This window comes from Miniopterus natalensis, chromosome 3 (assembly GCF_054644295.1).
Source record: "Miniopterus natalensis isolate mMinNat1 chromosome 3, mMinNat1.hap1, whole genome shotgun sequence".
NCBI lineage: Eukaryota > Metazoa > Chordata > Mammalia > Chiroptera > Miniopteridae > Miniopterus > Miniopterus natalensis.
The window spans coordinates 30,033,611-30,048,740 of NC_142083.1; the positions used below are offsets into that span (position 1 = coordinate 30,033,611).

A 15,130-nucleotide genomic window follows, 5' to 3' on the forward strand; every position below is an offset into this window, starting at 1 on the left:
TATTTTGTAGCAAGTTACTTAATTTTTGTCTTACATTTCCTCATAACTAAATTCTGGTGATGTACCTTTGCCAGGAATATCACAGAAGTAATGTCCCACAATTAGGATATTAACTTGATCACTTGATTAAGGTACAGCATGCCAGGCTCTTTCAAGGTAAACTACTCATTTTACCTTTTTAATTAATATTTTGTAGTGTGGTACTTTGAGATATGTAAATATCCTATTCTTCATCAGATTTTCAATCTCTTATTTTTACTTACACCAGAATGGATTTGTGGTTCCTTATTTCAGCCAATGGGTCCATTATTATCATTATTTATTTTGATGTTGGGTATATCTTGTATTTTATACTATGATAATAATTACTCTAAATATCAGTTTTGTTTCAGATAGTGAGTTTTGCATAATATTTAATTTGGAAAAGATTTCTACTGCTAAATGGATGCAAAAGTGCTACCCTCTTTTACTTTTGAGATTTATAATTATTGTCCTTTTCCAGAAATTATAATAGATGGAATGGGATAAGAGTTGGAAGCTTTCTGATATAATTCAGGGATTCAAATTTGAGTACATAGCACATATAGAAATGGCATTTGTCAGGAGGCAATTGGCCCGAGGTTTCTGGCTGTCCCAGGCTTACCCCAACTATTCCAGGGATGGAGGGGAATCAATATCTTGGCACACTTTTAAACATTCTAGGCGCAACTGCTAGGAAGCTCTGATGCATTGGAAAGCAATAATTAATAGTCAGAGTATCTGGGTTAAAATCTTGCTGTGTCTCTAAGTGTCTCTAAACAATAAAAGAGGTGTAGTATTCTAAGAATTTCTTTGAATGAATAATCATTCTGTCAATAACTACTTGCAAATTTGAGACAAGTCATGGCAACTCTCTGGTGGCTTTAGTTTTCTTCTCCCAGAAATAACACTAAAAATATTTAACAATTAGTATACCAGCACACTGACCAATCAGAAGAGATACTGGCCATAAAGTAGAAGCAGGGTCTTGAAGGTCCCTTTTAGTTGTTGGGTTGAGGTGAGGTCTAGGAGGCCCCAGGGGAGAGGGTGAAGCTGGAGGTCACTCAGGGGGCTTGGTGCAACAATTACTTAAAAAACTGTAGGATATGTATTTGAATATTTTAATAATGGATATTGCCATACTGATGCATGCTGGCTGAAAAATCAGCCCTATATATCTTACAGCAGAGTGTCAAGCACAAATTCAGTAATCAGTATTAATAAATGAATACAGAAAAGCTTCATCAAGTGGCACTTAAAGTCACTCTTAGCTTTAATATCCATACTTTCCATTCTATCAGTATTTACCTTTCATGAGCCTCATTTTCCTTTTCTGTAAAAGTCCTGCTATTAGAGACTCATTTAAAGGCGTACATGAAATAATTTGTGCACATATTCTCTAAAAAAACAATCTGCTCCATGGTGAGATGAAATAGAAAGATTAGGATGTTAAACCAATAGCTTTAGGTATGTATTTAAGAAATTACGTAAGTTGCATTAACTCAAATGCAAACTTATTAGCCATTGGCAGAAAACAAGGAAGAGATAAACAAAAATTTACACAGACTTACACATATATAAATCAAGATACACAAAGTATTTTAAGATTATACACATAGATTCTATTTTTCCCAAAAGATTGTTTGCAAGAAATTATTTTAATGTGCCATAGGTTTTCAACAGCTAAATAAATGGAGCCCATATGCAAAAGAAAGAATTTACCTCACTTAAGTTGTTGTTGAGTATTATATATTGATTCATATATTCATCCTATACCATCTAAAAATCTATCCTGTATTATCCTTTATTAAATGAACCCTAACTCAAATGTGGATTAAAAGTATAATTCCTCAGAATGAAATTACAATTTATTCTTTTATATACAACTAGTCTGGCAAATTAGCTACCTGAATATTTTAAATTCCCTTCCATATCATTCTTACCTGGAAATTAGACTGAAATACACAGCAATCAACACTTTTATAATGTCCCTTAAGCATTATTATCTGTTCTCCTGAGTAAATTGTATAAACAGCAATGGTGCTACCATATGGTACAAAAACAAATTCTGAACTGCAGCCACAGGAGACGGTGAATTTCAATCCTTTCCTACTGTCATTATAAATTTTTCCGTAATTCACCTGTGGGAGGTAAAATCACAGTTACTTCTTAAATCGGAATTAGAAAGACAACAAAGACTAGAAGTATTTACTTAAAATATTAGAATATACTATAAAAGAGTTCTTATATATCTAAAGAAAATGACCAATGTCCTAATATAAATAATGGCCAATGACACAAATGTGCATTTCATAGAAGAGGGAAATACAAATAGTAAAAGAACCCCACAGAAGCAAATGTCCACATTTCAACCTTGATAGAAATAAAAATGGAAATTAAGGCATCCTTAAATGGTAATTTTCAACTACTTAGCAAAGATTTTAAGAAACCAGAAAACACTCAATATGGGTACAAGTGAGGTAAACATGTTGGTGGCACTTAATTTGGTCATTCCTCCTATACGGCCAAATGGTTTATTATGCAACAAAATACAAAGATAGTTTTTGGTGAGGGATAATCTTTTAATTTTAATTACAGTAAAGTAGAGATAACATAAAATTTGCCATTGTAATCATATTTAAGTGTACATACAGTTCAGTGACATTAAGTTGTGCAACCATCACCACCATCGATCTCTACAACTCTTTTCATCTTGTAAAACTGAAACTCTGTACCCATTAAACAACAATGATATTCTCATCCCCTGACCTAGTAATTACTCCTGGGAATTTGTCTTAGGGAAATAATTAAACAGCAAAAAGTTATATGTCCAGAGGAATTCAATGCAGCAATAACTCAAATAGCAAAATAACTGAGAATATTGATAAACTTCTAATAATGTTATATTAATTCTATAGTTTATATAGCAATTAAAAATGATAATTATGAAAATTACGCAGAAAATAGGGATGAAAGCTAAGAATAAAAACCATAGAACACAAATGGTGTGTATACTATAATTTCAGCTTCATATAAATAGTTATGCATTTGGTATAAAAATTAAAATTCTGCAACTGTATGCCAAAGGTACAAGCCCAACAATATCAGCATCACCTGAGCAGATAGAAATGCAGAATTCTAGGACCTATCCCAATCCTACTGACTTGGAATCTTCATTTTAACAAGGTGATCCCTAGGTGATCTGTAGGCTCATCAAAGTCTGAGAAGCTTTGGATTAAAGAACTGGACAGTCAAATTTACTTCCTGTTGATAATTTAGATAAGCAGCTTAGGGCAGGTGCCTAATAATTTGAGAACTATGAGCATGCAGATCACTAAAATTTCTCTTTACTATGGCTAATACTAGAGTTTGAAGTGATTTGCCTTTTTTCTAAAGGTTGGGTGGGATCATGTGTGTGTATGTACAAACACCAAGGCCCAAATGGGTATTTGCTAGTAATCAGGGGATACCACACTTGGCTTACCTACCCTTCAAGTTAACATGTGACAGAAATGAGCACATGCATTCAGCTATCCCACTGCCCAGTGGTAGAGTGAAACTTCAAAACATTAAACTTATAGTCAATAGATTTGGGTTTTTTAAACCCACCCTACTCCCCACCCCTTTTTTTCTTTGCCCCTTAAGAGTAATGAATTATTTAACCTCTGAGTTTCATTTTTCTAATCTGTTCAAAGGAAATCACTTACCAGTTACTGTGAAAAATCAACTAAAATAACGCGCATGAGAGCACTGAGGTTATAAAGGTATTCAGTAAGTCCCTAGATTTATTAACCCCTAGATATACTTAAGAGTATCACATTCATTCTCATTTGCATCTTGTGATCCTACCTGTGCAACAGTTTGTTGAATGGCATGGAGGGGTAGTGGTGAAAAACTGCACATCTCCTCATCTAGCGATTCTCTATTCCTCCTGGAAAAATTATGAACTGCTAGACTGTGAGGGTCTTATTCATATTTATCAGAGTACCTAGCTAAAAAACCTATATTCCTTCCAAAATGTGAACTGGAAAGTGCTGAATGAGGTATGAATACTGAACCAGCCCACTAACTTTTATCTTTGTCCTTAGACATTCTCCCTTCAATCCATCTTGTTATTTACTGTCCTATCAATCTTTGTAAATCATTGCTGTGATTAAATCACCTATGGGCTCAAAACTATCAATATATTTTCAATGCCTATTGGAATAAAGTTATAATAACAGATTAATGAAAGGAGGGATTTACCAATTACTAAGTGCTTACTATGTGTCATATACTATGCTAGATGATTATCTAAGGCTCCCATTTTATATCTATAAATGCTTACCAAAAGCAGTATGATAAATGGCATGACCTATATTATTATGAAATTACTGTGGAGGAACAGGCTACTTTTGGCTATGTCTTAAAGGTGTTATGCACAGGCTTTGAAAATATTTTGATAGAACAGGAAAATCATATACTTGGGATATGATGATGGCAAATCCAATTCCCTATCTTATGAATCCCTTTTATTGTCCCAGCAAATATATACATCTAGTCACTAAGTAAACAGCTACCATGATGCAGAGATTCCATCACAAAACATCTCATTTTACTGTCAAACAGCTTAATTAATAGTAATGACAGGTAACATTCACTGAAATGTCAACATTTGCTGTAAGTATAAGACAATGTGCTAAATGTTTTACATGCATTATTTCATGTAATACCCAAACCAATACTATGAGATAGGCAGCATTATCATACAAAAAGAAAACAGAATGGGTATTTCAATCAAGGTCTCTTGGCTAGTAAATGACAATAAGAAACTGAATCTAGACTACTAATAAAAAAGCACTGTGCCACATTGTTCTAAATTATTTTTCTTTCATTCCATAAGGTGATGATCACAGTACATTGTAACACAAGTAAGCACTAGGTACTCTGAAAGCATCTATGCTAGACTAGAGGAGTTAAAGAAAGGTTGTGCTTGAGGAGAATCTTGAAAGCTGAGAAGCAGCTAGGACAGGAAGGAGAGGAGTGGTACCTAAAGCAAAGGTAACAGTCTCTGCAGCAGAATGGAAGGCCAAGAGAGCATGGTATACTTAGAGTAACTCTTAAGTAGTTCCGTGGCTAAGGACAGGGTAAAGGTGGGAAAGTGGCAAGACATAAAGCTGGTAAGTTAGAGGATACAGCTTATAAAGGCCTTGTGCACAAGAGGCAAAGGCATTCAGTTTCAATAACCTGAGAGTATTGAGAAAACAATGAAAAACTTCCACTAGGAGATGTTTGGGAAAAGTTAGAAGGATGTTAGAGTAATTAAATAGAGAGATCATGAGTGAGGTTGGAAGGGAAAAGAGATATGAGGGGGGTAAAAATCAAGATAAGAGAATTAATAGGATTTGTAATTGATTTCATAGCTGCAACAAGGAATAAGAAAGAATAAAGGATAGACTCCCAGTTTCTAGACACTGGTGACCTGTGAAAGATAATGCCAGTAACTAAACAGTAAGAACCAGAATGGCTACTTTGAAATTTTTTCTTTTGTTATGCCAAAAGCTGCCTCTCTGTGAACTGTTCCTGCATGTTCTCACTCTGTACTCTAAGGCAAAGGTCTCTAAAGTGCAGTTCCCATACCTCAGGGAGTCTGCAAAATGATCCATTAAGGCGTGAGAAGAAAATATGAGAATTTCTATTTCTATTTCATTTTAATCTAAAAAATAAGAAATTAAGCTTTTATAAAATATATAGACTCACAATAGTATTTGTATATAATTCATGACTACAGATATATTGGAAGCATGTATTTATAAAAATTTTTTAAACCAATAAGGGACTACTAATAAGACAACACCATATAATAGTTATTATCTAGGCATATGCCTATTATTTAGCTGGTACAGCACTACTAGTTACACACTTCCATCCTACCCTTATAATTCCTGTTTTAGTATATAATAATACTGTCTTACATGATGGAGACACAAACTCTGACTGCTGTTCTTCATGAGGTAAATAAATCGCCTAATGTCCTCAGTTACTAAATGGCAGGAATGGAATTTCTTTCTTATTTTGTCTGACAGCCCTTTAAATATTTGAAGACAGTGTGTTACTCTGAAGACAGAGTTACTTTTACTGAGATCAATGTCCAAATTACTTTAAGTATCCTTTGTAGGTGAGTTTCTGGGATACTCTAGTCACCTTTGCATGAAGGACTTTTACTTTGATCAAGTCCATTTTAAAATTTATTATCCATCCTAAACACAGTATTCAAGATATGAACTTACTAGCAAAAATCCATAGATAGGGTAAGGATAGAAAAATGGAATAAAATCACATTGACAATTTATGTACATATTCAATACCATTTATATTTAGCACATTCACTTTTGATGCACATGCCAATTTTTCCAGAGTGACCCTGTCATCTCTCCACTCAAAAGCCGTTAGTGACTATCCATCTCACCCACAGGAAAAGCCTAAGCCCTAAAAGGCCCACAGGCCTATATGCTCTGGTGTCCTATTGTTTCTGTTCCTCCCCTCCTGTTATTCTCTCCCTTGCTTCCTGGATTCCAGCACAAGAGTATCTTAGAGGTTCCTTGGGTATTTCAAGCATGCTCTTACTTCAGGGTCTTTGTTCTTTCTTCCTTTCTTTGCCTGGAATACTTTCCTCCCAGATATCTGATGGTGCACTCCTTCATTTCCTTCAGGGCAAATGTCATCTTTAAAATTAGACTACCTGACACCTATGGAAAATCAGCAACTCCACTTTCCCAGTATTTTCTATGCTCTTTTCCTTACTTTTCTTCATAGCGCTTACTGTATCTAATGCATATTTTATCTACCCATCCATCTCTTCATTTACTGATTGATAGATAGATGTCTTTCTTCCTCTCCCTGGAATGTGGGCTCCATGAGGATAGGACTTTCCTATGTTTTGTCTACTGCTGAATAATACTGTAAATAGGAAGTGCTCAATAAATATTTATTAAACAAATAAATCAAATGAGAAAAGGAAGGTGTGGCCTACTTAGGAACAGGTACAATATAATGAATGGAAGATTCTAAACTAAAATTCGCAATGCCTAAGTTTCCAGCTTGAAACATAATGGAGAAGTATTTCATAAAGAATATGAAGAATTACAAAGTATAAACGATTTTGACCTTATAGTAAAATTAGTATTTAATAATGAAAGTGATACTAGACTATGTAAAAGAGAATTAGCTACAAAGGATGATTAAAGAAAGGAACATGATTAATATTAATATCTACCTTAAGGTATTAAATAAATGCTTTAACAACAAAAGTGCCCATCAACAGATGAGTGTAAAAAAAAATCTGAGGTAGACATATACAATAGAATATTATTAATCAGCCATAAAAAAAGAAGAAATCTTACCATTTGCCACAGCATGGATGGACATAGAAGGTATTATGCTAAGTAAAATAAGTCAGATAAAGACAAATACCATGTGATTTCATCTAAAGAACAAAATAAATGAACAAACAAAACAGAAACAGACTCATAGATGCAGAGAACAGACTGATAGCTGCCAGAGGGGAGGGTGGTTGGAGGACTCAAAGGCGAAGAGATTAAGAAGTACAAACTGGTAGTTACAAAATTGTCATAGGGAAGTAAGTACAGCATAGGAAATACGGTCAATATTTTAATAGCTATGTATGGTGCCAGGTGGGTACCTGAAATATCAGGGGGATCACTTTGCAAAGTATATGATTATCTAACCACTATGCCAAATACCTGAAACTAATACAAAATAATATTGACTGTAAACTGTAATTAGCATTATGGTGAGAGTGAAATCTAGAGTCAAACTCTGTTGCTTTTCTACCTGTGTAAACTCAGGCAAGTTATCTAACCATTTTATGTCTCATTTCCTCATGTATAAAATGGGTATAAGCTGGGGTAGCAATACTCATATCAGGCAAAATAGACTTAAAAATGAAGACCATAATGAGAGACAAGAAAGATCACTACATAATACTAAGGGGATCGATCCAACAGGAGGATATAACCCTGATAAAATATATGCACCCAGTATAGGAGCACCTAAATTTATAAAAAAAACTTCTAGAGGGCTTGAAGGGAGAGATAGCAATAAAGTCATACCAGGGGACTTTCACACCCCACTGACTTCACTGGACAGGTCTTCCAGACAAAAAATCACCAAGGAAACAGGGATCCTAAATGACATACTACATCAGATGGATTTAACTGACATTTACAGAACATTCCACCTCACAGTTGCAGAATATACATTCTTCTCAAGTGAACACAGTACATCCTCAAAGACAGACCACATGTTAGGACACAAAGCAAGTCTCTAGAAGTTCAAGACGATTGAAATCATATCAAGCATCTTCTTGGGTCACAATGGTATGAAATTAGAAATCAATTACAATAAAAACACTAAAAAACATTCAAATACATGGAGGCCAAATAGCATGTTTTTAAACAATGATGGGTTACCAAAGATATTAAGAAAGAAATAAAAAACTTCCTGGAAACAAATGAAAATGAACTCACAACAACTCCAAATCTATGGGACACAATGAAAGCAGTCCTGAAAGGGAAGTTCATAGCACTAAAAGCCTAACTCAAAAAGCAAGAAACACTTCTAAAAGACTCTCTAACCCTACAGCTTAAAGACTTAGAAAGAGAACAACAATAAAAAACCAGAGTAAGTAGAAGGAAGGAAATAATAAAGATCAGAGCAGAAATAAATGACATAAAGACTGAAAAAACAATACAAAAGATCAATGAAACCAAGAGCTGGTTCTTTGAAAAGATCAACAAGATTGATGAACCTTTAGCCAGACTCATCAAGAAACAAAGAGAGAGGACCCAAATAAACAAAATCAGGAATGAAAGGGATGAAATAACAACTGACCCAACAGAAATACAAAGGATTGTAAGAAAATACTATGAACAACTATACTCCACCAAACTGGGCAACCTGGATGAAATGGACGAATTCCTAGAAAAACATAATCTTCCAAAACTCAATCAGGAAGAATCAGAAACCTGAATAGGCTGATAACTGCTGATAAAGTTGAAGCAGTAATCAAAGGGCTTCCATCACACAAAAGCCCTGGCCCAGATGGCTTCACAGGGGAGTTTTACCAAACACTCAAAGAAGAATTAACACCTACCCTCCTCAAACTATTTCAAAAAATCCAAGAAGAAGGAAGACTTCCAAGCTCTTTTTATAAGGCCAGCATTAGCCTTATTCTAAAACCAGATAAAGACACTACAAAGAAAGAGAATTACAGGCCAATATCCCTGATGAACATAGATGCTAAAATCCTCAACAAAATATTAGCAAATTGGATGCAGCAATATATTAAAAATGTCATACACCATGACCAAGTGGGATTTATTCCAGGGATGCAAGACTGGTACAATATCTGCAAATCAATAAAAGTGATATATCACATAAACAAACTGAAAGACAAAAATCACATGATCATATCAATGCAGAAAAAGCATTTGATAAAATCCAACACTCATTTTTGATAAAAACTCTCAGCAAAGTGGGAATAGAGGGGTCATACCTCAAACATAATAAAGTCCACATATCACAAACCTACAGCCAACATCATACTCAATGGGCAAAAACTAAAACCATTTCCCCTAAGAATAGGAACAACACAGGGGTGACCACTTTCACCACTCTTATTCGACATAGTACTGGAAGTCCTAGCCACAGTAATCAGACAAGATGAAAACATAAAAGACATCCAAATTGGAAAGGAGGAAGTAAAACTGTCATTATTTGCAGACTACATGATATTGAGAAAATCCTAAAGACTCCACCAAAAAACCACTAGATTTAATAAATGAATTCAGCAAGGTAGCAGGATACAAAATTAACACCCAGAAATCAATGGCATTTTTATACACCAATAATGTACTCTCAGAGAGAGAAACTAAAAAAAAAATCCCATTTACTATTGCAACTAAAAAAATAAGGTACCTAGGAATTAACTTAAGCAAAGATGTAAAAGACCTGTACTCGGAAAACTACAGGACACTGAAAAAAGAAATAGAGGAAGATATAAACCAATGGAAAAATATACCATGTTCATGGATTGGAAGAATTAACATAATTAAAATGTCCATACTACCCAAAACAATCTATAAATTCAATGCAATCCCTATTAAAATGCCAACAGCATATTTCCCTGATATAGAACAAACACTTCAAATATTTATATGGAACCAAAAAAGATCCCAAATAACCACGGCAATCTTGATGAAGAACAAAGTTGGAGGGATCACAATACTAGATATCAAGTTATACTACAAAGCCACTGTAATCAAAACAACCTGTTACTGGCACAAGAACAGACATATAGGTCAGTGGAACAGAACAGAGAACCCAGATATTGACCTATGCCATTATGGTCAAAATATATTTGACAAAGGAGGCAAGAATGTACAATGGACAGTCTCTTCAATAAATGCTGCTGGGAAAATTGGACAGGTAGATGCAAAAAAGTGAAACTAGACCACCAACTTACACCATACAAAAAAATAAACTCAAAATGGATGAAAGACTTAAATGTACAACGTGAAACCATAAAAATCCTAGAAGAAAACATAGGCAGCAAAACCTGACATTTCTCGTAGCAATGTGTTTGCTGATACCTCTCCTAGAGCAAGAGAAACAAAGGAGAAAATAAGCAAATGGGACTGCATAAAAATAAAAAGCTTCTGCACAGCAAAAGAAACCATCAACAAAACAAAAAGGGAGCCCACTGTATGGGAGAACATATTTGCCAATGACGCATCTGATAAAGGGTTAATATCCAAAATATATAAGGAACTCATACACCTTAACAAAAGGAAGACAATCCAATTAAAAAATGGGCAAAGGACCTAAATAGATACTTCTCCAAAGAGGACATACAGATGGCCAAGAGACATATGAAAAAATGCTCAAAGTCATTAATCATCACAGAAATGCAAATTAAAACCACAATGAGGTATCACTTCACACCTGTCAGAATGGGTAGCACCAATAAATCAACGAATGACAAGTGCTGTCGAGGGTGTGGAGAGAAGGGCACCCTGGTACACTGCTGGTGGGAATGCAGGCTGGTGCAGCCACTATGGAAAGCAGTATGGAGTTTCCTCAAAAAATTAAAAATTGAACTGCTATTTGACCCAATGATCCCACTTCTAGGAATATATCCTAAGAAATCCGAAACACCAATTTATGCACCTCTATGTTCATAGCAGTGCAATTTACAATAGCTAAGATCTGGAAACAGCCCAAGTGCCCATCAGTAGATGAGGAGATAAAAAAGCTGTGGTACATTTACACCATGGAAATCTGTGCAGCTATAAAAAAGGATCTCTTATCCTTTGGGACAGCATGGAGGGAACTGGAGAATATTATGTTAAGTGAAATAAGCCAGTCAGAGAAAGACAAGTACCACATGATCTCACTTATATGTGGAATGTAATAAACAAAATAAACTGATGAGCAAAATAGATCCAGAGACACAGAAGCATGGAACAGACTGAGGATCTCAGAGGCAAGGTGGGGGTGGGGGAGTGGGTGGGGAGAGATTAATCAAAGAACTTATATGTTTATAAGCATAACCCACGGACACAGACATTGCTATGGAGGAGGCCTGGGAGTGGGGTGGGAAAAAAAACAAAAACTCATTCAAAATATACTTAGAACTCCTAAAACTCAACAATAAGAAAATAAATAACAATTAAAAATGGGAAAACTACTTGAATAGACATTTTATTAAAGAAGATACAGAGATTGAAAATAAACATATGAAAAGATATTTAGCATCTTATGTCATTATTGAATTATAAATAAAAACAATGAGATACCACTACACAACTATTACTATGACCCAAATTCAAAACTCTGACAACACCAAACGCTAGAGAGGATGTGGAAAAACAAATTCTCATTCAGTGAGGGTGGGAATGAAAGGTGGTGCAGCCACTTTGCAAGACAGTTGGAAATTTCTTACAAAACTAAACACTCTTACCATATGACTGAGTAGCCACACTCCTTGGTATATAACCAAAGAAGTTGAGAACTCATATCCATCAAAAAACTTGTACACAATGGTTATAGCAGCTTTATTCTTAATTGCCCAACGTTGGAAACAACCAAGGTGTCCTTCAGTAGGTGAATAAATAAATTGTGGTACATACAGATAATGAAATATCATTCAGCACAAAAAAGAAATGAGCTACCAAGCCATGTAAAAATATGGAGGAAACTTAAATGCATATTACTAAGTGAAAAGAGCCAATTTGAAAAGGCTACATACTGTATGGTTTCAACTACATGACACTTCGGAAAAGGTCAAACTATGGAGACAATAAAATCTCTGTGCTTGCCATGGGTTGGGGAGGGAGGGATGAATATGTAGATCACGGAGGATTTTTAAGCCTGTGAAACTACTCCCTATGATACTACACTGTGGATACATGTTGGTATACATTTATCTAAATCCACTGGAATGTACAACATTAAGCGTGAACTTTAATAAAAATTATGTATTTTGGGTGATAATGATGTGTCGCTGTGTGATCATCAATTGTAACATATGTAACACCGTGGTGTGGATATTGATAGAGGAGGAGGTTTTGTGTGTGTGTATGTGTTAATTGGAGTATATGGGAACTCTCTATACTATCCACCCAATTTTTCTGTGAACCTAAAACTGCTCTAAAGATAAAGTTTATTAATTTAAATAAAAAAGCAAAAGAGAATTCTGGGGAAAGTGGGATTAAAAAAAAAAGGGGTGTTTTAAAAAGTACTGCCTTCATAGTGTTGATGTGGTGATTAAATAAGACCATATATGCTCCAGCACATATATTAAATGTTAATTTTTATTAGCACAGGATTGGCACATAACTCTCAATAAATGTTAGCTATTATTATTACCACCAAATTATAAACTTTTGGTAGCTTACACTGAAAGTTACTAAACTATTGGTACGCCTGGTAAGGACCATAACATAAATTTTTAAAAAGTACTAGAAATCAATTGCCACATAAGAATCTAGCACCTTTAAAACACATTTATTTCAGGATTAAAGTACTACATGTTCTTCGTACTATATCACTCATTTTGGGTTTTGTTTACAAGTCAAATATAGTGTAAAATTTGACATTTTACTTTATAACTTTATGTCAGTTATCCCCAATCTTTATTATTCCCCAACATACCTGAGAGATATGGTACCTGCCATTAGGCACAGTGGCTCACTAGAGCACTGATTCTCCACTAAGTAGGGAGAATGCTGTGGAGGTAAGGTGGGGTCAGTTGTCTTGAGTTGAGAATTACTAGTTCACATAATGGAAAAATATTATAAAAAGAAAGCTGTGATTCAGAGTTAAGAGACAGAGTTAAATCCACAGGAAAAAAAATCAAGTATATCACACAATCCATTTCTTTAATTTATATTCAAAAGGTGGAGGTATTTAAAATTTCTTACTAGTGTGTTTTCTCCATTGGAACTATTCCAGAGCCTCATTCGATTATCTGTACCAACAGTGAGTAGGTGAAGCCCATCACTTGTGAAACATAAGCCATTAACTTTCCCATTATGAGCAGTGTTTGCTGCAATGAAAAATACAGTTTAGTTTATCTGTTCTTGTATTCAGCACACATTTAATGCTTGATGATCTACTAATTTAAACATATTAAATGACAACTATCTGAATTACTTAAAATATATAAGTTGATTATATTTAAAATTAATCATTTTGGATTATTTGAATATGATAAGTGCTATAAATTAGAACCACAAAAAAAAAAAAAAAGAGAGAAAAACTGAAAAACCAAAGGGAAAAAAGTCCTGCCAAATATATTTGTCTTCAAAGAATAAGCTGTGCTATAAAACTCAATTACATGCATAGTTTTACGCTAAAATTTTAAACACCTTTCAGACTTCTTATATACTATTTCCATTTTTAATCTAAAAATCATTCCATGGACTATTAAAAATCATTAATACTAACATTTCCTATTAAAAAAATTTAATGGGAAGACAACTGCTATAGCCTCAATCAAAATTTATATTACTATCAAAATAAACAACTTTGAGAAAGCATAATTCTTACTAGTCTGATTAATTTAAGTTAAAAGATTATTAAAACAATTATAGATTTTATATAGTTCATCCTACTATATTTCTGGTCCAGAATTAATTCTGAATCAGAATTCTAACCTACACAAAAAATAAATTCCATTGTAAAAATACAATTGAGGTACTTTATTACCTGGATTGCAGCTGACATATTTAACACAACTTGCAAATTTTATTCTGACATAATGGTCACTAAATGTTACTATTCCTCTAATTTATTGGAACTTTCTAAGTGGCACTGAATTTGTATTAGTTGGTGTCATTGGAGGAATAAAAAAGGTAACAAGTTAATCCAGAAAAGTTTCTTGACTTGAAAATTCAGGAATAATGAAATGCCATACTTACTTGTATCTTCAAGAAAGACAACAATAACTTATTTAAATTAAGAAATTGACTTATTGTGAATGCCTTTTATAAAAATCACAAAATTTTTCATTTGTCAATATATATTTATTATTTAGTTTCATTCAAAATTTCAATATAAAAATACTATCATTGTTATATTTCCATAGTAGTGCATTCTTCATTACCTGATTCAGCAGCTTGTGACTTTTCCCCATTATGCTGATCAAGAGTAATCAAACATCCTGATGCTTTCCTCACATCCCATAATTTTACTCTACTGTCAGCACTGAGAAGAAACAAATGTTACAATGACATATAACCAGGACAGTGACTGCTCTTCATCTACCTTTCCAGTATAATGGCATATAGAGGTTTGTGAATATTTGTATATTTGGATTATTGTACTTTTGCCTTTTCAGCAAACATTCAATAGGAGGACAGAGAAGTAAAAAATAAGAAAAAAAGGTAAGCTTCTTTGGATACAAGGACAGCATTCTGCTGCTTTTCATTTTATTTTTAATGATATGAACATCTTTCTCCTCAAGGACTAGATAGGCTTAGAGCTTGTTGCTTAAGCAAGTTTCTCCCTACATCCTTACTACTGTTTATTATTCAAGTGTTGTCTAGAC

At 34.1% G+C, this 15,130-nt stretch overlaps 1 protein-coding gene across 2 annotated transcripts in view; it reads right to left on the reverse strand.

Moving 5' to 3' along the window:
- ERCC8 (ERCC excision repair 8, CSA ubiquitin ligase complex subunit) overlaps positions 1 to 15,130 on the reverse strand; it is a 41,136-nt gene that overhangs the window by 6,981 nt on the left and 19,025 nt on the right. For both annotated transcript variants that reach the window (XM_016198739.2, XM_016198740.2), the window contains 3 exons: positions 14,687 to 14,787; positions 13,503 to 13,627; positions 1,962 to 2,159 (listed from right to left, as the gene is read on the reverse strand). In XM_016198739.2, the coding sequence (XP_016054225.1) occupies positions 1,962 to 2,159; positions 13,503 to 13,627; positions 14,687 to 14,787 (424 nt within the window). The remainder of the gene's footprint in view (positions 1 to 1,961; positions 2,160 to 13,502; positions 13,628 to 14,686; positions 14,788 to 15,130) is intronic.